General features: G+C 37.2%; 1 protein-coding gene across 1 annotated transcript; it reads left to right on the forward strand.

Moving 5' to 3' along the window:
* The first annotated feature begins 12,682 nt into the window (after positions 1-12,682).
* On the forward strand, positions 12,683-16,266 carry LOC142634119 (histone chaperone ASF1B-like). Its single transcript, XM_075808397.1, has 3 exons — positions 12,683-12,957; positions 15,206-15,321; positions 15,425-16,266. The coding sequence occupies exons 1-3, from the start codon at positions 12,849-12,851 to the stop codon at positions 15,776-15,778; spliced, it is 579 nt and encodes a 192-aa protein (XP_075664512.1). The 5' UTR covers positions 12,683-12,848; the 3' UTR covers positions 15,779-16,266.
* The last annotated feature ends 4,997 nt before the right edge of the window (positions 16,267-21,263 follow it).

The following is a 21,263-nucleotide window of genomic DNA, read 5'->3' on the forward strand; positions in this document are numbered from 1 at the left end:
GTTTTTCAAACGCGAGTACTAATCTGGATTCCCATCCCTTCTTACCGGACAATCCAGACTGGTACAAAATTGCATATCCAGATTGGTACTCGAGTTTTTAGAACTCGGGTACTTTTCATGGTACTCGATTATTTGAGGCTCGAGTATAAATCTGGATATGGAATTTTGTGTATATGCCCATTACTCGAGTTTCATGGGCTCGGGTATTATTTAAGGTACTCGCTTATGTCAAACTCGAGTATGGCGAACTAAAACCAGTCATCCCTCATCTCTCATTTCTCACTCAGTTGCACACTCTCACTCTCCAAACCGAAAACCCATTTCATCGCCGGTGAAACTCGGACTCCCAAACCCGTTTCATCACCGGCGCCGCCGTAGAAACCCCAAACCCCTTTCATCGCCGGCAACGTCGGACTCCCAAACCCGTTTCTTTGCCGGCGCCGGCGTTCAAACCCCAAACCCATTTCATCGCCGGCGTTTTCGCAAGATATCCACCCATTTTATCGCCGGCGACGTCGCACTCAAAGGTTAGCAATGTTTGGGGTTTTTTTTTGTTCTTTCCATGAGTTTTTAACTAATTGTGGTAATTTTTGTCTTGTAACTGTGACTGAGTTTCTTTGCTTCTCTACTGGTACATAGTTTGATTGGGATAACACCTAGAACATGTTAAAAGTGAGTTAGATATTTATTGGCCATTCAATTGGTGCTTCCTTGAAAATTGTATGCATTGGTGGACTGCACGGTTTAACTGTTTCAATTGGTAGGTGCTACGGTACTTTCATGCTATTGATTTTGTGGATATGAGTAATAAAATGTTTGTGTTGCATTTCCACTATTGTGTAGAACATAAAGTTCACACCGGGAAAAATAAATAAAGAACGATAATATATTGTTCGGTGCATGCTTAGCCTATGCCGATTCTTGTGTTTCCTTAATTGTAATTACCAATACCTTGGTTTTGTGTAGAAATTCTTAATTATTTATAGGTGCACCTATCTTGAGCCGACTATGAGGAATAACACGGGGTCAAAGATCTATTCAGTCCTTTATATTATTTTTTGAAGAAAGTCATAGATGTGTGAAGAGGGAAAGTTATTTGACTATTCTTTGTGAAATCAAGTTGATACACTTTGGTTAATTGAGAACTAGAAGTATATTGGTAGTATTGCCATAACTGGATTTTCTTATGGATATGAACTGGAGAAATTCATATCATGTTTAAATTCCAACTCCAAAATGTTACATTGCCCACATAGGAAAGAAGCGTCTTGAGGAATTCTTTTGAGTATTATCAAAATAAGACTTATATACTATTATACAGCACAGATTTGAGCTGTTACTGTGTAAACGTTCTTAAATAGCTGTCCTTGCAAGTGAATGACCAAAGCTGCCATGATATGTCATTAAAACAAATCTTAATTTGGTAAGAAAATAAGCATAGTTTTTTTTTTTTTTTTGGGTTATGATGTGAAGAGAGAGGACACAATGATGGCAAAGGACTAGAAGGTTTTAGGATGAAGTCAATTGTGGTTATTTTGAATAGTTCCTAATTTGCTCCCTGAACTTGGGTCATGTCACTGTTTCTTACCGGTGCATTAATCGCTCTCCTTTGAAAATGACCAAACCATCTCAAGTGACTCTCTCTTATCTTTTCACAAATAGGGGTTACCCCTACCCATATCTTTGAGCGGATTTCCTTAGATGTAGTTAAAATCTTGAGGAAATATCTTGGAATAATACTAAAGTTGAATCTAAATGGAGTTTAGTTGAATTTTGACTAGATTACCAGTTTTTATCCTCCATAACCAGTGTCAATTCTTCAATTTTCACCAACTAATATGCTTCCATTAGTGTTTGATTAAGTTATTTGCTGGTTGCTTCTTTTACTTTATGCTTCCAGTTTTTTCATGGCTTAAATAACTCAAAATGATGTAGAATCTTTATTGGGCTACGGTTTATCCTAGTGAGTGTAGGTGGTTGAACTTGATTCAACCATTATCTACTTTTGTTGGTTATCAATGTTGACTGAATCCATTAAGTTGTGGTTTGTGAAAATCCACCATCTTATACCTTTAGAGTGTGAGGTGTACATTTCATGTGTTAGGCCTTAGAATCTAGCTTAAACATTTGCACTGTGGAACATAAACTTAAAAGTTGAAATGTCTCATCTTTCTTTTTCTTTTGCTTTCTTAATAAAAGCATGATCTTTTTATGTATATCTAATTGTACAAGTTCTTATAATTATTCCAAAACATATTTAGTTTGTGATTTGGTAGCTGTGGAAATATTCCCTATAGAATTATATTAGTTTGTGATTGTGCTATGTTGAATCTTGTGCTATGCTAATGGGCCATTAATCACCTTTAATTTATGCCAGGTATGGACCCACATCGAGCAAGACCCTCTATAGGGATTGTCTTGACGAGGCAACCTATGCATCGTTCAAGTTTGCTTTGGGATGCTCCTTTGGCAGGCGAGGTATGCACTTGTGTCATTGTAATCAATATATGTAGTAGAAAGATTTTGGGCATTATGTTTGAAGTGTAATTATTACGTGGTTAGTGAATGTTATTATTAATACTAAGCTGCTTTGTTTGCAGGAAGTGCCAGGTGTTTTGACTTGTCGTCACCGAGATAAAGGTCTGTTTGATGGTGGGTTAGATCCACGGATTGCCACTTACATCACAGATGCGGGGTTAGATGGGCTACTTCGAGTCCCACATATGGACCTTGACCATGCACTGATCACGGCCTTAGTGGAGAGATGGCGGCCAGAGACGCACTCATTCCACTTGCCACACGATGAGATGACCATCACGCTACAAGACATAGAGGTCATCCTGGGGGTACCTGTACATGGCTTGCCGGTGGTAGGATTTACCCATATGGACAACTGGCGTGACTTTTGCATAGATTTGCTAGGCTTCCTTCCACCGGACAGACCAGTTGGTACAAAAAAGAACACTGCAGTGTTGGAAGGGCCGAGGATAAAAGCCAAATGGTTGGAGGAGCAGTTTCGCAACCCTCTTCCTGCTAACGCCACTGAGGTGCGTGTGCAACAGTATGCTCGGTATTACATACTCCAAATGTTGGGTAGTATACTGTTTATGGACAAATACGGCGAACGGCTCTCAATCATGTATCTACAATTTTTCAATCCAATCGGCAATGGAAAGAATTATAGTTGGGGTAGTGTAACACTAAGTTGGCTATATAGACACCTCTGTAAGGCATCGAGAGAAGACAGCCAAGCAAATTGGTGGTGCAATCGCTATTAGTGCGGTTGTGGGCGTGGGCGAGGTTTCCACAAATATGTCCTGTGATGAGGCATCCACACCGAGCCTTTGCCCCCAGGGTCCACTTGTCGTCGGTATGTAGGATCTTCAACTTAGTTATCGTTTTACATTTCCGCATTAATTTCTTTCGCATGGGAATTATGTAAGTAATTAATATGAAGGTTATGTCTGTGTTGTTTGATAGATGGAAAGAGGCTAAGATAACAACTGACCATCCAATGCATGTCCTACGCGCCTATCGTGTGTCGCTTGCTTCGCTCCGGCCAAATCAGGTATCGTGCCTTACAAGTGGGAACCAACCACTTTATGGTTGTTTGTATGGTTGTTTGTAAGATATCGTTACACATATATTGTTAATATGGTTGTTTGCATTTGTTGGATCATTGTAGATTGTCCGGGAGCCATATAGAGATTATTTGGGTTCGCTGCCCGCATATTGTACGGCGAGCCAACACATATGGAGGTCCATCGTGCCGCTCATACATTTTTGGGTGATTGAAGACCATCACCCCGAACGTGTTCTTCGACAGTTTGGGATGAAGCAAGGCGTACCGGACAATGTCGATACTTCGATTGAACTTCACAAGATAACGCTCCAAGGCAAGCAGGAAAAAAATTGGGTTCAAGAACATGCCACTCATATTGCTAGATGGGCTGCGCATGCCACAATTGCTGAAGCACCGCCCTTTCATGGGGTAATGAGCTACAATGACGAGTATATGGTGTGGTATCGTTCCATCACTGTTCGGCATATTACAAAAGAGACCTCATACTGGGACACTTTGGTAAGTTTACAAAGATTGTTCTATTATAAATGTACCTTGCTTTGCATAGTTTAGTTCCAAATCCTAACACTACTCTTGTATACTTGTGACAGGTTGAATCACAGTTGAGGATTATGGCGAAGTTCGAACCAGGGTCTGAGATCTACACGGACTGTATGAATGCCTTGCAATCTGTTGAAGAAATCAGTCGATTGACCTTGGACGATGTACGCACTGTGGGCAACGCACTATGAGGTTAACTATGATTTGTAGATTGCTATTTGGGGGAAAAAAGTAGAGAAGAAGACTGTGATAGATGATATTTCTTTTCCTATTTTGATTATTACTCTAACTTTCATCTTCATTAAGTAAAGCCATCAGTCCCAATTTTTTTTTTGCAAAAAAATTGTTGAACTTCCTATGCATTAAAGATAAAGAGTTTAAGGATGTTTGGATTGCTTACCACAATGTTGAGTTTATTCCTAAGAGGCTAAGACTAATTCCTTAAATTCCTAGTTGTGGACTTTCATCTGCTCTACGTTGATTATGTATTTGGTCATGTATCTCAAAATTTACTTGATTTCATTACCCCATAGCTTAGTGGTACCTCTGCCTCTTTCCAATGGGAAGACTGGTGAGTGCCGATCTTGAAGCCTAATACTGCTGAAACTATTTGTAGGGGGGAAAAAAACTTTGATTTGGTGACATCTAATTATCTGATTTGTACAGAGTTTGATAAAGTTTATTAGAAAAAACAAAGACACACTTTAAGATGTTCGTGACCAGATCTTGATTTAACATGTCAAACTGATATTTTAATTCTAAACTGTAAATCATAAATCCCTTTTTTCAAATGTCTCGCTTGAGCTTATCATTGAAGAAGATTATATGTTTAGACTTGGTTAATTCTCTTGTAAGACAAGCTCGAACTTGTTCACGAGCAACATGATTAACTTATTAGTTTTTTGTTATATGCAAATATGAATGCATTTATGTCCATTGTGTGCGTGTTGGTATCTCTAACTGTCTTGGTCATTACAGGATGATTCCAAAAGGGAAAGATCAGCCAAATCTCGATATAGCGTGTGATCATGCAATTATTTACTGTGCGGTTTTCCTTCTTTTGGTTGTGAAATTGGGATGAAGACCGTTATCTTTGTTATGATCACCGAATGACACTGCACCACAGAAATTTTTCATTTTCTTTCAGTGAGTAGACTTAAGGGATGTAATGCTATAACGTTCTTCATGTTTTGTTTTTTTGGAAAATTTCCATTTATATAACTGGCTGTTTTGCTCTGCCCTGTACCTGTAACTGAATGTTAAATAGATATTGCATTTTGCTTCTGTTCTTCCTACTATGGAAACTTGAGAAAAGCTAACCGCGCATTGTTGATTTTGATCTGCATTTATGATACTCTTGCTTATGGTTGTAAATGAATCAAGTTGTTTACGCTCTTCTTGACAAAATTCTGTTATGTTCATTTATTTAGCAAATGAGAGCTCATGTTTAAGTTTAGACTCAAATATTAAACAAGTTAAGCTCAAACATAATAATGTGCCCGTGATCATTACGCTTATTTGAAGTATATACTTTATTAGATATTGATATTTATAAATGTATATTGTAGGGATTGGACATTTGATTGTGATAGTATTAATTAAGTTCATAAGATTGGATTATTATTTGTACTTTGTAGTTTATTGATAATATTAATAGTTCATTTTTAAGTAAAATTAGATACAAGTAAAATTAGGTACAAAGTTGTTGAATCTACTTTTCAAAAGTTTATACACAAAAATCATTAGGCATTCTAATTTTTTTTTTTCACGTGAAAAAAAGTTAAAAAAGAATATTTTATAGATTTTTTATGTGATAATTTTTTTAAAAAAAATATTTTTTTTGCTAATGTTTTTGATACACTGGAAAAAGGATTATTTTTTGTTTGCATTTAGGGGAGGTGCTAATGTTCTAATCTCATGAAAGCTGAGCAACAAGAAGGACCAGAGGAAAACCTTACCAAATTTGTAATTAGTGCAATTTTTTTTACTAGAGATTAATATGCATGCATGCCCAGTTAAAATCCATCTATACCCTTGAGGCCTTGAGCATTATATGAGCAATTCCAATGACATTAGCCACTCGGGGGAAAAAAATAGTGACACTGGCACGACATGACAGGATAACTCATGGCACATGCATGGCTTCCTCACCAGATAAACATTGCACACAAAACTCGAATGGTTCGGGTATGAGGACATTGCAATCATACAGCTCTGTACTCGAGTTTAGAAAACTCGGGTACTTTTACAGAGTACTCGAGTCTTAAGAAATCGAGTACTAAGCTGTATGGTTGTACTTTGTATAATGAGGTATGCCCGATCCATACTCGAGTTTTTAGGACTCGGCTACTATAGCAAAGTACTCGCGCCTCATAGAATCGAGTACAACTGTGCAGTTATACAATACTGTGACTAAGTACTCGAGTTCTAAAAACTCGAGTACCACGCTGTGTCAAAACACAACTCTTAGAAGCCGTACCCGTGGAATACTCGAGTATATGTAACTCGGGTACTATGTCACTGTACTCGAGTTCTTAAAACTCGAGTAGTATTACACCGACTTCCCTGGCAGCAGCAACCACCACAACCAACATATTGAAAGGATAATTAATGGTACTCGAGTCTTTGGAACTCGAGTACCCGTTTAGATACTTATTACTTAGCCCGACTTCCCTGACAGCAGCAACCACTAAAATGGATAATTAATGGTACTCGCGTCTATGGAGCTCGAGTACCTCTTCAGAATACCCTCCCCGTCAGCTTTCATCTTTCTATTTTGAGCTGCATGGGGGCACATCTGAACCTGAATATGATCACGGACTTGGTGACGATGCAACCGATATTGATGTTACAAGGGATGAGTTTGAGGAGCTTGTAGACACCATGGGTGAACATGATGATGTTGATCATATCGAGGATGTGGTTGTAGAAGAGAATAGAGACACATGCCCTGCTCCCGATCCTACGCCGGAATGGTTCACCAAAAACACTTGGGATAATATGTTTGATCCATCACCGGTTATGCAAGCAGAAGTATCAAGTTGGACGCCTGGGCAGCAGCCAATGAAAGGAATGGTATTCGCGACTAAATTTGCGGTGCGACATGCATTGACTTGGTACGCACTGCGAGAGAATTTTAGGTTTAAAACTGAGCATTCAGACTCAGAGAGGCTTATGGTGAGTTGTGAGGATGATTCCTGCCCATGGTCAGTCCGTGCGATCTGTTGCAAGGGAGACAATGTCTGGAAGATCGCAAAATGCAAGGGCCCCCACACGTGCGACAAAATTCAGAATGCTCATGATGGACGGATGATTGATTCGGTGTTCCTAGCATACGTACTTGAGCGCTATATACGAGAAGACCCCGCGTATAAGATAAAGAACTTACGTCACGTTGCTTTGGCAGACTTAAAACACGAAGTATCTCACTACAAGGTATTCTTTAACTTGCATTCTTTTTTCAATACATGGAAGTATAAACATGATTGTAATTCCCAAAACCCATGAATACCTGATGTTATGAAAAATGAAATTGAATTGAAAAAAAAAAAACGAATAAAGAGAAAGAAATATTATCTTCATCTTATAGCCTTACAAGTCTTGATTTGTTTTCTTCAACTATAATTATTTGGCTTGTACTTAATTTCTAACATAATCATTATGGTTCACATACAAGGTTTGGGATGCCAAACAAAAGGCCGTTGCAGCTATATACGGGGATTTTAAGGAGTCTTATGCAGAGTTGCCACGTTTTTGGCGGGACTTAAGGATGCAAGTCCGGGTACTAAGTATACCTTAAACGTGGACGAAAATGATGAACCAGAACCCGTACATTCAAGTCCGTATTTTGGGCGTTTCGTCCATGTATTATTGGGTTCAAGAACTGTAGGCCTGTGATTAGTATTGATGCAACCCACCTCTATGGAAAATATAAAGGGAAATTGATGATTGCAATGGCGACAGATGCTAATAATAAGATTTATCCACTAGCCTTCGCCGTTGTGGAGAGCGAGAGCACAGAGACTTGGGGTTGGTTCTTGGCTTGTATAAGAAGGTATGTTACTGACCGGAGACACCTGTGTGTCATATCTGACAGACCCCCTGGGATACACGCTCTCTTCCGAGACACGAATCGAGACTATTTGCAGCCTCCCATGACGGAACATCGTTATCGCCTTCGTCATCTATGCGGTAACGTGAACACTAGATGGAACAATGAAACTTTACAGAAACTAGTATGTAGGGCAGAAAGTGCAACCCGGGAGCGAAAGTTCAATGCCACCTTCGATTTAATTGAGAATGTGAACCGGGATGCGCACCAATATACGAAGGATGTGCCCAAAGAGAAATGGGCTCTAACTTTTGACGAGGGTTACCGTTATGGGACGATGACTACAAACGTCTCCGAGTGCTTCAATGGTGTTCTAAAGGGTGCTCGTAGCCTGCCCATTACAGCAATGGTGAAATACACATGGTTCAAGCTGAATGCTTATTTCGATGATCGTCGCAATAAGAGCATAGAGCGAGTTGAATTCGGGGAAAAAATGGTGTAAATATGCCTTGGATATCTTCATGAGAAATAAGGAGAAGGCGGAGCATCACGGGGTGACAAGATTGAGTGCGCAACAACGGTCATATCAAGTAGATACACCGCATAATCCGGGGACTTCTTGGACATGGGGATCACACACATGGAGTTAATTTGTTGCAAAGAACTTGCACATGTCAGAAATGGAAATTGTATAAGATACCATGTTCACATGTCATTGCAGTTTGTATTAGGTATCGACATGATGCAGAGCAGTACATTGACCAATGCTATAGCGTGGACGCATTGTTTCGGAGCTATGCTCCCGTTTTCCCTGTCTTGAAAGATAGATTATCATGGCCAGATCCTAAAGAAACTCGAAGGGTCCTCCCTAACCCCCAATTGATTCGAGAGAAAGGTCGCCTGTCTCAACACGAATCGGGAATGAGATGGACGAGGGCGGGAATCGGCCTAGAACCACACCATGGAAGGAGGGGGGGAGGAAGGTGCAATGCGGGTTGTGTGACCAAGAGGGGCATAACAGAAGAACATGCCCTAAGCGGAACGAGGCCTCGGCGAGTGGTGGTCTCGCAGACTAGGTACGCTAAGTTTGAGCTGTGGCATCCTTCTATATTATGTCATTAAGCGATAGCATTATAACCATGTTGTGAAGGTTTCAAGGAAGGGAATATTGCATGTTGTGGAATTGGTCCATACAAAGGAATAAATAGTTGTGGAGGGAAGAGATCAGTTAAAGAGTATGAATTATGTGAGAATGCTAGTGAATATTTGTTCTTTGACACTGGTCATCTTTCCGAAAAGGCCTACCCGGCAATTCGCGAGCAAATGTGGAGTGGAACTCTCAATGTCACGGGACCTTACAATCTTAAAGAATTGTTTGAATGTTGTGTAAGAGTGGTTACTTATTTTGAGTGTTGTGTAATTATGTTATTGTTTGAATGGGCTCATTCCTTTTGTAATGTAATTGCCGTGAAATTTCTCTCTTTTGTTTGGACATGGCATTCAAATGCCTGCACTTGTTGAGAAGTTTAAATTTTAGTTTTTTCATTTGTGATAGATATCAAATCGGTTGTTCATAGTTACATTCCTTACTGGTGCCAAAAGCAGAAAATGCCAGGTGCAAATAATGAGAATATAAAGGAGCAGGAGCTTACTGGGCAAATTTGGGAAAATCCAGATTAGTACTCGAGTTTCAAGAACTCGGGTACTCTTCAAGTTACTCGAGTTTAATATACTCGAGTACCAGTCTGGATATGCAATTTTGAACCAGTCTGGATTGTGTGGGAATCCAGATTAGTACTCGCGTTTAAAAAACTCGGGTACCATTCAAAGTACTCGAGTCTCTTGAGCTCGAGTATCAGTCTGGATTATCCCATCCCATGGCGGTGTACAATCCAGATTGGTACCCGAGTTCTCTAAACTCGGGTAACATATCGTACAGTACTCGAGTCTCTTGAACTCGAGTACTAGTTGAATTTTTTTTTTTTTTTAAAAATAGATATTCCACGCTGGCATGCCACGGTGGAGGTGTAACATCCAGTACTCGAGTTCTCCAAACTCGAGTACTTGAAAAAGTGGTACATTCCCAATTAGTTCCGAAACAGTGTTTTCTGCCTAAATATTTTTAAAAATGATGGTATTGGGCCGATTTGGCCAGGAAAGTGGGTACCAAAGATTTGGTATTGGGAGAAGATGCTCTTAAATGTGTTAGAGCCCATCCAATATGTCTTCTTTTCCGGACTGGTCTATCCATTGTTAGCCTTTAATTCTTGGGTCATTCTCATGTTTTGATGTCTCCCTATTGTATGGCCCATTACATTGCATGTTATGTGTTTCCTTTTCATTTCTTTTTGGGATTTATTCTCATCTTTAATCTTCCAACCCTGGTCCACACTCCACACCAAGCATTTATAATTTTATATCAGTGGCTGGGATTGAAATTCTATAGCTTCTTATTAAAATTTTAATTTATATACCAAATGATTCCATACGGTTTTTTTTTTTTTTTTTTTTGAATACAGATTCCATCCATACGGTTTTTAAATAGCGGTGAAACTGCTATTTGGTTTTTTTTTTTTTTTAAGATAAAAAATAGAAATTTTATTAAATAAAGTATAATAAACAGTACATAAGAAACCCGTAACATCAAAACAGGGGATAAGAGCACTTGCAGCAGTGGAGCTAAATAGCTATATAACTATTTTAGCTCCACCAAAACACCAAAAAGAAGCATGCAGCAGTGGAGCTAAATCTATATTTTTTTAGCTCATTGCTACAGTGCACATCTATAGATGTGCACTGTTCATGAGAGCTAAAAAAAAAATTAATTTTTTATTTTGTGTTCACATTACCTTTTTATTGTTGTGTTTTTATTGTAGTGAGATGTATTATTTTATTGTGGTAGATATATTATTTTATTGTGATGTTTATATTATTTTATTGTATTGAAAGCTAAAATAGATCCACTGCTGCAGCATGTGTGTAGGTAAAATAGATAAAGTAACTTTTGGTGGAGCTAAATTGCTAAATTTTTAGCTCCACTGCTGTGGATGCTCTAACCAGACTTATTCGGTAGAAAACAAATACTACAGGAAAAAAAAAAAAAAAAAAACAACACTGCAGAAAAATACCACTGTGCAACCAAAAAAAAAAAAACTCTGCAGGAAAACAACACTGTGCAAAATACTGAAAAGTCTGAAATACATCACTGTGCAGAAAAACACCACTATGCAGAAAAACAACAGATATGCAGAAAAATTAGACCCCTAGACATACAAACCAAACAGCAACAGAAACACCCAAACAAATCACTGAGCAGCTACCAGCCTCTGATACTCCTGCAGAAAACTAATTGCTCCATCAAGAATAACCTTTAGATGGGTTTGGATATGCTCAAAACAAAATTAATTTCTAGCATTCCAAATTGCCCAAGCAGTTCATCCCTTGAAGACAATCTTGACAAAGGCATCTGCAGAATCTCCATCCTTGTCCAATGAGCAAAGAGATCAAAAACTTTTTCTCTATCCCATTGGCCCGTGCCATTATCAATCAACTCATTTACAAACAGATATGGCCGAGCCTCTCCCAAAAAGATTGGTTTATGTGTCAGCCATTTATGGTTTGAAACTTCAATGTACCTTCCATCACCCACCTTCCATTTAGAACCTTCCTTGATGACATCTCTAGTTGCTAATAGAATCCTCCAAACATATGAAGGGTTGCTGCCAATCTCTCCATCCATAAAAGAGCATCTTGGAAAATATTTTGATTTTTATACTCGATAGAACAAAGAGTGAGTATTATGAATCAATCATTAAGCTTGTTTTGCTAACATAGCTAAATTAAAAGCTTGAATATCTCTAAAACCTATACCACCTCTTTCCTTTCTATTACAAAGATTTTTCTAATTGATCCAATGGATTTTCATTTCATTCTTTTGACTGTCCCCACCAGTATTTTGCCAATATGGAGTTAATAGCATCACATAAAGCTTTTGAGATTTTAAAAATACTCAGAGTAAATGGGAATGACTTAAATAACTATTTTAATTAAGATCTTTTTCCTTGTTTTAGAAATATATTTTTCCTGTAGGTCTTTAAAAGCCTTAACCTTGAATTTTCTCTCAACCATTAGCAAACCAAGATACTTCTCACAATCCAAACAAAGCTTGTATATTATGCTTAACTTCTGCCCTTGTAATTTTGCTAAAAAATTGAATATTTCTTACACCATGTATTATTAAAAAAAAAAATCGTTCCTACGTTATTGAAGATTGGATTATGTCATTTAAAAAAGAAGAAGATTGGATTATGTCAGTATAGTCATTTTAATTTTTGAAAATAGTTCAATGGCATCAAAATTAAAGAACAATAAAAACAATTGGACATGTCAAAAAACTCCCGCCAAATTGTAAACCTTTTGTCCTTCCACACTAATCACCGGCTACAGCCGGTAACCCCAACATTCCATCTCCCAAATAAAAAACCAATACCACAGCCTCATTTTGATTCTCTTCTTCCTCCTCCATTTCTCAGTCACCGGTTCACCTTCCAATCATTGTTTCAAAAGCTTCCACTTTTCAATGAGAAAAACCGATCCCTATCCACAACCCGAACCCGAACCCGAACCCGAACCGTCAAATCCAAATCCGTTGTATTCATATTCCGGGTCGAGACTATGAGCGTCGTGAACATCACAAACGTCGCCGTTTTGGACAACCCAGCCACGTTTCTCAACCCCTTTCAGTTCGAGATCTCCTACGAGTGCTTGACCCCTCTCAAAGACGGTAACTACTTCACAAAACGCCACCGTTTTGTTTTTTGTTTTGTTTTTTTTAGCTTCATCTAGGGTTTGTTGTTTGTTAATTATTGTAACAATTAAACTACTACTTGAATTTAATTAGGCTTCTATTGCATTAATTTTTTGTTAAATTTATTGTAAAAGTTCGTAAATTTTAAGTCTTTTTGAGTTTGAAAGCTGTCTTCGTTGTTATGACTTATGATGATGTTTCTCAATTCTTTCTTGTACTCTAGCAAGTCTTATGTTGTTGTTCTTGCAACTAGTTAGGATAAATGTTATGTTATGTTATTTTATTTTCTTTCATTTTTGGGCATGAATTCTTTGCTTTTTTGAATTTGTTGAATGACTAGGAAGTTGGAAATCACAATTTCGACATTCTTGTTGTGTTCACGAAGAGTTCGAGTCCAGGATTCAGCCTCTCTAAAAAAATAGAAAATGAAAATTGGGGGTACAATTGTCTATCAATTGCCTATGCCAGACTCTGCAAAAGTGGGAGTTTTGTGCATTGGGTACGGCCTTTTTGTTTGTTGTGTTCACAAAGGGGTAAAGTCTTGTTGGGTGGCTATGGGTGGTTTAAATGGGTTTTTAAGGTCAAAAGATTTGGGTGGGGGGGGGGGGGTTTCTAGGACAATTTTTATACTAAAATCTTAGGGCTTGTTTGGATTGAGGGATGAGGGAGGAGGGAGGCAGAGTGGGAGGGAGTAAAGTAGAGTAAAGTTGGCTGAAAATAGGCTAATTTTGAGCCAATTCTACTCTGCTCTACTTTACTCCCCCTCCCTCCTTCTCAGTTGTTGTTGTTGTTAGTTGAACCAAATATGCCTTGGATCTAATGCAAATAAATGGGATATGCTCAAATGCATTTTTGTCCAACCATTGATTTTGTATTGTGAAAATTTATTCCCTTTTTTAGCTGGTTTTAGGAGGATATGGGGAAAGAGAAGAAACCATGGTATCAAACCTTATGTCAAAGGTAGAGAGAAGAAAAACAAATGGAATTGGAACCATGAAAGTTGATTCCTCATTATACCCTCTCTTATTTTTGAAGGGTTAAATTGGTTACTATGAAAGAATTTATAGACGTTGTTACATTTCTTTTGAGATCCAGATGCTTGTGTTGAAGTCGGCATCTATGGGACAATAGGTTGCCTGTTGCCACTATCTCTATTTCAGTCTAGAGCACTGAGGCTAAAGATGGGTTGTATATTTCACTCATTTCATCTCCCCTTCCCCCCCTCAAGCTTGACCAATCCGAATGGGGAATTAGTACGATTAATGCAGTTTGTTTGGTCTTAACAGTGCAGTTATCTGACAGCTTCATATATGCAGAATGACCAAGCAGTATCTGACTTAAAGGAAGATTAACCTGGGAAAAAAATTGTAACGTTTGAGCATTTGTAATCTGATTAATTCTTCCCATATATTTGGATGCTTTATAATTACTTTTTAAGAAAACTAAGAATCCAATGGTGTCTGATCCAGTCCTGATTTGATTTGAAGTCCATCTATTGAGAATTATACAACTAGTCACTGATTCATTGATAAATTTTGGATATGATAAGCTTAGGTGAAGTGTTCAATAGGAAGAGAAACTCAAAAATAGTTTGATTTAGTTAGTCCTATGTTAGAATCCGTGTGCTTGTTTAATATATGGCTTACACATGATGAGACAACAAAGAAGCCCCTGATGGTTTGAAGAAGGCACTGGATCTAAGTGAGGTTTTTGGCCTGTTCCTTTTAATTTTTTCTTTCTTGCCCTGAATGAATAAACTAATCTTCGACTTTAAGCATGTAGATGTTTATATCTTTGATAGAACTCATAGAAGAAGCATTTCTATATTTCCTATAGAAGTTCTTTTTTGAACTCCAGCTACCAAGTACTTGAATTTGAGATATTAAACTGCTTTGAGGATGTAGCATGTTTTGTCAAGATATTTTGTACATTTGCTAAGGGTAAAAGTGGCAGGTGCAGCAAAGCTGTATTTCAGTATTTGATGCTCTCTTTAACCACTCGATGCCTTCTCTCTTCTCCCCCACTCTCCCTGTTAGGTGGAGTCACTTAATTATACTAATGGGAATCATTCATTTATCTCTTTGAACTTTTTAAAATTTTTTTGCTCTAATATAAACTTTTTGTGCATTTCCCTTGTTTGTTATCACACTCTATGTTGTTAAATTTGTTTCTTTGACTTCTGCCTTGCTAGCCTTGCCATATTTTAACTCATAAAACATTGCAGATTTGGAATGGAAACTCATTTATGTGGGATCTGCTGAGGATGAGACATATGACCAACTTCTTGAAAGTGTGCTTGTTGGGCCTGTCAACATTGGCAACTACCGATTTGTTCTTCAGGTAGTTTGTGATGAATGCTTGTGCTAAGGCCTAAACTTGGTTTTCAATGCTAATTTGCTTATGAAAATAACACTAAATTTTTTGTTATTGGAGCCCCTGGCAGGCAGATCCTCCAGACCCATCAAAAATCCGTGATGAAGATATCATTGGCGTCACAGTACTGCTACTGACATGTTCTTATCTTGGACAAGAGTTTATTCGAGTTGGATACTATGTGAACAATGATTATGATGACGAACAGCTAAGAGAGGAGCCTCCACCAAAGGTTTCGGTTGATAGGGTTCAAAGAAATATTTTGGCTGACAAGCCCAGGGTCACAAAGTTCCCAATCAATTTTCATCCTGAGAACAATGAGCATGGTGAAGAACCCCCTTCTTTAGCTGAGAATGCCATTGAGACCAATGCTAATGGAGAAGAACCACTCCCTTCACCTGTAGGACCAGCTATTGAGCAGTAGGTTGTAAATCGAAGCAACTGCATGACATAGTGATAGCTTGACTTCAAATTTTGACATACTGATGATTTTGGGTGAAACTGGTTTTCCAAATCTCAAACACCTCCATCCATGATATGCTTTTGTGACCATGAGCTACTGTGAATTGCGCCAGTTGGAATGTGCTGTACCGTCACTTTACTTGGGTTGTTGCAATGTGGTACATAATGGGTTACAGATTTTGTATGCCGTGAAAATTAAAGTTTAGGTTTTGTTTTTTGAAAGTCTTTCATCACTTGGTCTTGTAAAATTTCCCAATTTTATTGGAAAAACAGTTAAATGTTTGACTGTGTTCTTTGGAGACAGAAATCATGAAAATTGGAACTGAAAGGTAACCTATGCTTAAGAGTTACTGATATGAATATTTAGCCTATCTGTAAAAATTCTTGACTTCATCATTGGGCAGAGATCATGAAAGTTTCTGATATTAGGCACAATTACAAATTGAGACAGCTTTCTGAGTTTGCATAAGTGAACATCAATAGAAGGACCAAATTAAAACCAGTTAAAACATTTAGGCATCTGATCTGATGACAACTTTTTAAACTTTGGGGATCAATTGGAACTTCAAGCAAATTTTTGGGACCAAAATTGGTGTTTGCCCGTTACTCCTAGTAATCTATAATTGCATGCATTTATTTTGTGTACATGAAGGAAAATAGGATAGGATAGGATTGATATTGCCGGCTTCAGTCAGGATAGTTTGCAAGATCTAACTTCTAAAACTTTGCAGGACTAGAAATGATAATATATTAAGGATATTTGTTTTCAGAGTCTAAGCTAACTTGAAACTTCTTTAAATCTCAACAAGAGCTATAATTTTTTTCTTTTTAATTTTTACAAGTAAAGCACTTCATTTGCTTTCTAAAAAAGAGAGAATTATTTATCAACAATTTATTTTCTTGATGTGCGATGAAAAGTGAAAATCAAATCTATAGTTCCTCTTCCTCCTCAACAATTATGCTGCCACCCCTTTGAGCACCACGCACAGCTTTATTTGCCTGAAAAAGGAAGGAAATACCATTATTTGGCAAAATTAAACCCAATGTTAGTAGGGAATAATGTTATGCCTTTGAACAAACCTGTACACATTACATTGCAGGTATAAATTTGGCACCAGAATAAATTATGAGAAAATTTTTGTTACACTTAATTTTAAGTTTGAAAGCACTTTTCTAGTCTAGTGCGTTTGGAAGTAACTTTGTATCGAAGGCTGCTTTGTAAAAGTTTGTTAAATATAATTGTATTTAAAAAAAGTGAGACATTAAAAAAATTAAACATAAGCAAATAAATTGAAAAAACAGTTCCCAAACAGATTAGCACATTTCCAATGGTCATGATCATTTTAGTCCTATGGCATGGTCCCAATTTATTGGATCATTAATTAATTAGTGCCTCTTTATAAAGAGCTAGTTTCTTACTTTTTTGTGTGTGCTGAATATGCTAGTTTCTTACTTGACTCCTTTAGGTTAAGTCCAAGTCATGGGTTAAAGTTAAACAAATGACATTTTCTTACCTCTTTATTCCAATCAGCTCGTAAGTTTACCATAACAAGTGCCATAGCTTGAACAGAAAGTCCACATATGATACCCATCCAAAGCCCGTAATTAAAATCAAATTTCACAACTCAAATATTAGTATAGCAAAGTACCAAAATTGCTACCTGTTGATACCATTTTTTGGCAAAGGGCTCAACAACTGAAGAAACCCAACAATATAGAATGTGAGGAAGGGAAAACAGTAAAAGGTATAAGGAAACAAGCCAAGTAGGCTAAAATGGCAGGATTGATGGCCAGTTGGCCCACAAGAATAAATAAATAAATATAAAAAAATAAAAGGTAAAGAAGAAGTAAATGGGCTAAGGATACTCATAGAATAAAGTAATATGCCCATGGAAATAATAAGAGATAAATAAGAAGTAAACGGGCCAAGAAAGCCGAGGAAATGATTTGGTAAACTCAATGGGTTGGCTTAAAAGCCAATAAGCCCGAAAAGCAATAAGAGATAAAGATATGGTAATTGGGCTGAGAAAGCCCAAAGAATCTAGCAAAAAGCCCATGGGAGGAAAAGATGTAAGAAGTAAATGGCTAAGGAAGCCCAACAAATGAAGTAGTGAAATGGGCTGGCACAGTGAGAATGTTGGCCAACAAAGCCCAAAAGAGGTAAAAATATGAAAAGTGGGCCAAGGGAGTCCTGAGTAAAAGATTAATGAAGAGATGGGCTAGCATGGCAGGTTCATCAGCCCGCAAGCCCACAAGGTAACAAGTAATGAAAGGAGAGGTAAAGCTATAACAGGCACGATTAAGTGATATAGCAGGATCAATAACCAAAAGGCCCATTGACATAGAAGAGGAAAACATGGGCTCGGTAGGAAGATAAGGGCTTTTACCCAAGCAATGCCCAGTCCAAGAAGGGTAAAAGGTAGGGAATATGAGCCCAAAAGCCTACACATCCTTCATGCTACAAAAGATAAATACCAACCAGCACGTACAACAGAATCAAACAAACACGAAGGTAGCAAAAATGATATGAAGGCCAGAAGGAAATAAAATTCAGATGACGTGGAGCATACACAAAGGGCCAGGGCACCACCTACTTGTACTCAGCCAATACATGGGAGGTGGGCCACGGATCAAGGCTTTTTAAGAGAATGGTTTGGCAGTGGGGAAAAAAGGGGGGTCTATTTTGAGATTTCTGCTTAAACTTCTTTGGGGAAAGATGTCCTGCTGGGATGGCATCTCACCCAAAAAATGTAAGTATGGGCTAGGACCACTTGATGCATGCCATAGAGGTAGGTAATGAAGAGGCTCGATCCTTATCTGGATGAGGGAGGTGAAAAACAGAGAGAGGTAAGAAACAAGACAAGCAATTTTGTCTGGGAATGAAGAGTGGTGCAACTAACACATTTAGAGTAATGGTTGTGGTTAAGCAGCTGGCTAGCCAGTGAGCAGTTTTGGAAGGACGCCCATATTTAGCCAAAAACAGTTGAATGGTAAAAATGATAAATCCTACCATGACAGATGGTATAAAAGGGGTAATTGTGAACAATGAAAAAGGGGAAGGAACAAAAAAGGAATGAGAGGTAGAAAAGAAAAATAGAGAAGAAAAAGAAAGAACATACAAAAAACCAAAAAGATATAAGTGGTAGGAATAGAGGCATGCATCAATAGACTTCGTTTTTTCTCTCCCTCTTGATAGACCCACTCTCTAAGAGATTGAGGATTGAAGCTTAAACCATTTAGGAATTTTTCCAAAGTGAATAACTTCTATGGTAGAAGCCTTCCTTAAGATTACTCACGTTAGGGATTGGTTCCCTTCTTAAACTCACTTTTGCTAAAAAGTTAAGCTTACTTTTTAGGCAGACAAGTTTTCTTTTTTTGTTATTTATGCTTATTGAGTGATCAGTTTACTGTTCAGTTATTAGGTTGTTTGTTGTAGCGTTTTTTCCATTTGTTATATTACTCTACTATATCTTTTGTTAGCTACTTTCCTTATTGGTGTTAGTCTTATTCGTTCTGTTGTACAGTATTCCTGCTGTAGCACCTGTAACAGTTATTCTTGCCGTGACTATGCCAAACACTCAACCCGTGATGTTTCTGCCAGAACGTGTCTATATTGGGACAGCTCAACTTGCACATAAGCTGGCCTAAAGTGTAGCCTTATTTAGGCCAGTCTCAACTCTCTTACCCCAGACCCACGACCGTAATGCAACAGGAGGGATCAAAGCCCAACAACACAAAAAGGCCCACCACACTATCAATTTTAGCATTTATTTGAAGTACAATTTTTGCATCCACATTAGAACAAAACTTGTTTGTAACTATTATGAATGAGATAGGGAAGGACTATATATGGCCCACTTAAATTTTTATTTTTATTTAAAAAAAAATGCAACTAAATTTTAAACTTGAAAGTGTTGCTTGGTTAGTTTAGAAGGAAGAAAAAAAAAATTAAAGTAATAGGTAGTCACATGTCAGCCATGTCATCATTAAGATATGTGTAATAGGATTATTTAACAAACACATATGAAGCTTATAAATGAGTCTATACTCGACTTGTTTCCTATCGAACCTTATAGCTCACGAGATTGTTCATGAACAATTTTTTTTGCATGGGCTTGGTTTGTATATTAAACAAGCCTAAAACTAAGACTCAAACTTGAGTTATTTATAAACAAACAAATACGAACAAACTTTTTATTAAGCCAAGTTTGAGTTGTTTATGAACAGTTTGATTCATTTATAGCTCTAAGTCTAGGAATTAATGGTGGCATGAAAGTAAAAAAAAAAAAAAGGTGAATATACAGAGTTTTGGCTGTGAGATATTAGTAGTGGAAATTTTTTGGATACTTTAGAAATTTCTCTTCTACTCGGTACCGTTGCAAGATTTTCTTTAATTATTTGGCTATTGAGTAAATAGTACATGAAAATATGTTTTAGGTGATATTTAAGTATTTAAGAGGAAATGTTAGGGAGGAGTGCATATTGTGGTGTGGTAGTTAAGGTAAATAACTTTCTCCTAAGTCGTTTTATTTTTGCTTATACTATTGTATTATTAGCTACTGAACATTGTTTTACAATTGTAACAATGTTTATTTTAATTGTGTTAGCTATATATATTTAATATAAAGAATATGGAATCATCAGATATATTTAATTTCTATTTATGTAATTTTACACAAGTAGTTTAATGAGATATATTTTTGTTTGAATTATGTTTTTAAATAATCTGACTATGCTCTGAATCTCTGATATCCAACCAGTGAGAGTTATTCATTGATATCGAAACTAATTTCATCTAGGGCATCACAAGCTTATTGTGTTTTTGGACTTAACTAATGAGAGATATATATCAGCACATAACTAGTTTTATCTAAATCTGATGCCTAGTCACGAGGATATAACGTGACCATAGTCATATATATAAGATTGTTAAGAAAGTGAATATCTTTGAATATATGAACTATTTCAAGTCCATGAAACTTCTTATGTTATTGGAATCCACATTATATATATTATAACTTTAATACATGTGGAATATTTGACCTTGTGCACAATGTATTATTTTGTCATTCTATATGCTTGTTTCAGCTAGTTAGAATTTGATTACTTATTGAATTGTCAACTCACTCCTTTTCCCTTTTAGATTCTAATCCTCAAGAGTAGCATGTTTATGGGCTTCTGCTAGGATGTGAGCATGAGTGAAGTTTAGGATTTGCTGGAATAAGATTTGGACTTTTATGTTTAAAAATTATCTTTTGTTTAGACTCTTAGTCTTATGAAATTTAGTCTCTTTTTAGTAGTGATGGAGATTATTATTATTTTGGACTTTTGTGCTTAATTTTATTTAATTTAATATGGCAACTTTCGAGGTTTATTATTGCTCTTTAAAGGCATTGCATGCTTATAAGGTGAAAAAACTTGTAAGTGTGTAGCTATTGTTGTGTGCT

Source organism: Castanea sativa, chromosome 5 (assembly GCF_040712315.1).
Source record: "Castanea sativa cultivar Marrone di Chiusa Pesio chromosome 5, ASM4071231v1".
Classification (NCBI taxonomy): domain Eukaryota; kingdom Viridiplantae; phylum Streptophyta; class Magnoliopsida; order Fagales; family Fagaceae; genus Castanea; species Castanea sativa.

Excerpts from the sequence above, each read along its gene's own strand:
- LOC142634119 (XM_075808397.1), top strand. The coding sequence starts at position 12,849 with ATGAGCGTCGTGAACATCACAAACGTCGCCGTTTTGGACAACCCAGCC. Across the intron at positions 12,958-15,205 it reads CTTGACCCCTCTCAAAGACG|ATTTGGAATGGAAACTCATT; the intron begins GTAACTACTTCA and ends AAAACATTGCAG. Across the intron at positions 15,322-15,424 it reads ACTACCGATTTGTTCTTCAG|GCAGATCCTCCAGACCCATC; the intron begins GTAGTTTGTGAT and ends AGCCCCTGGCAG.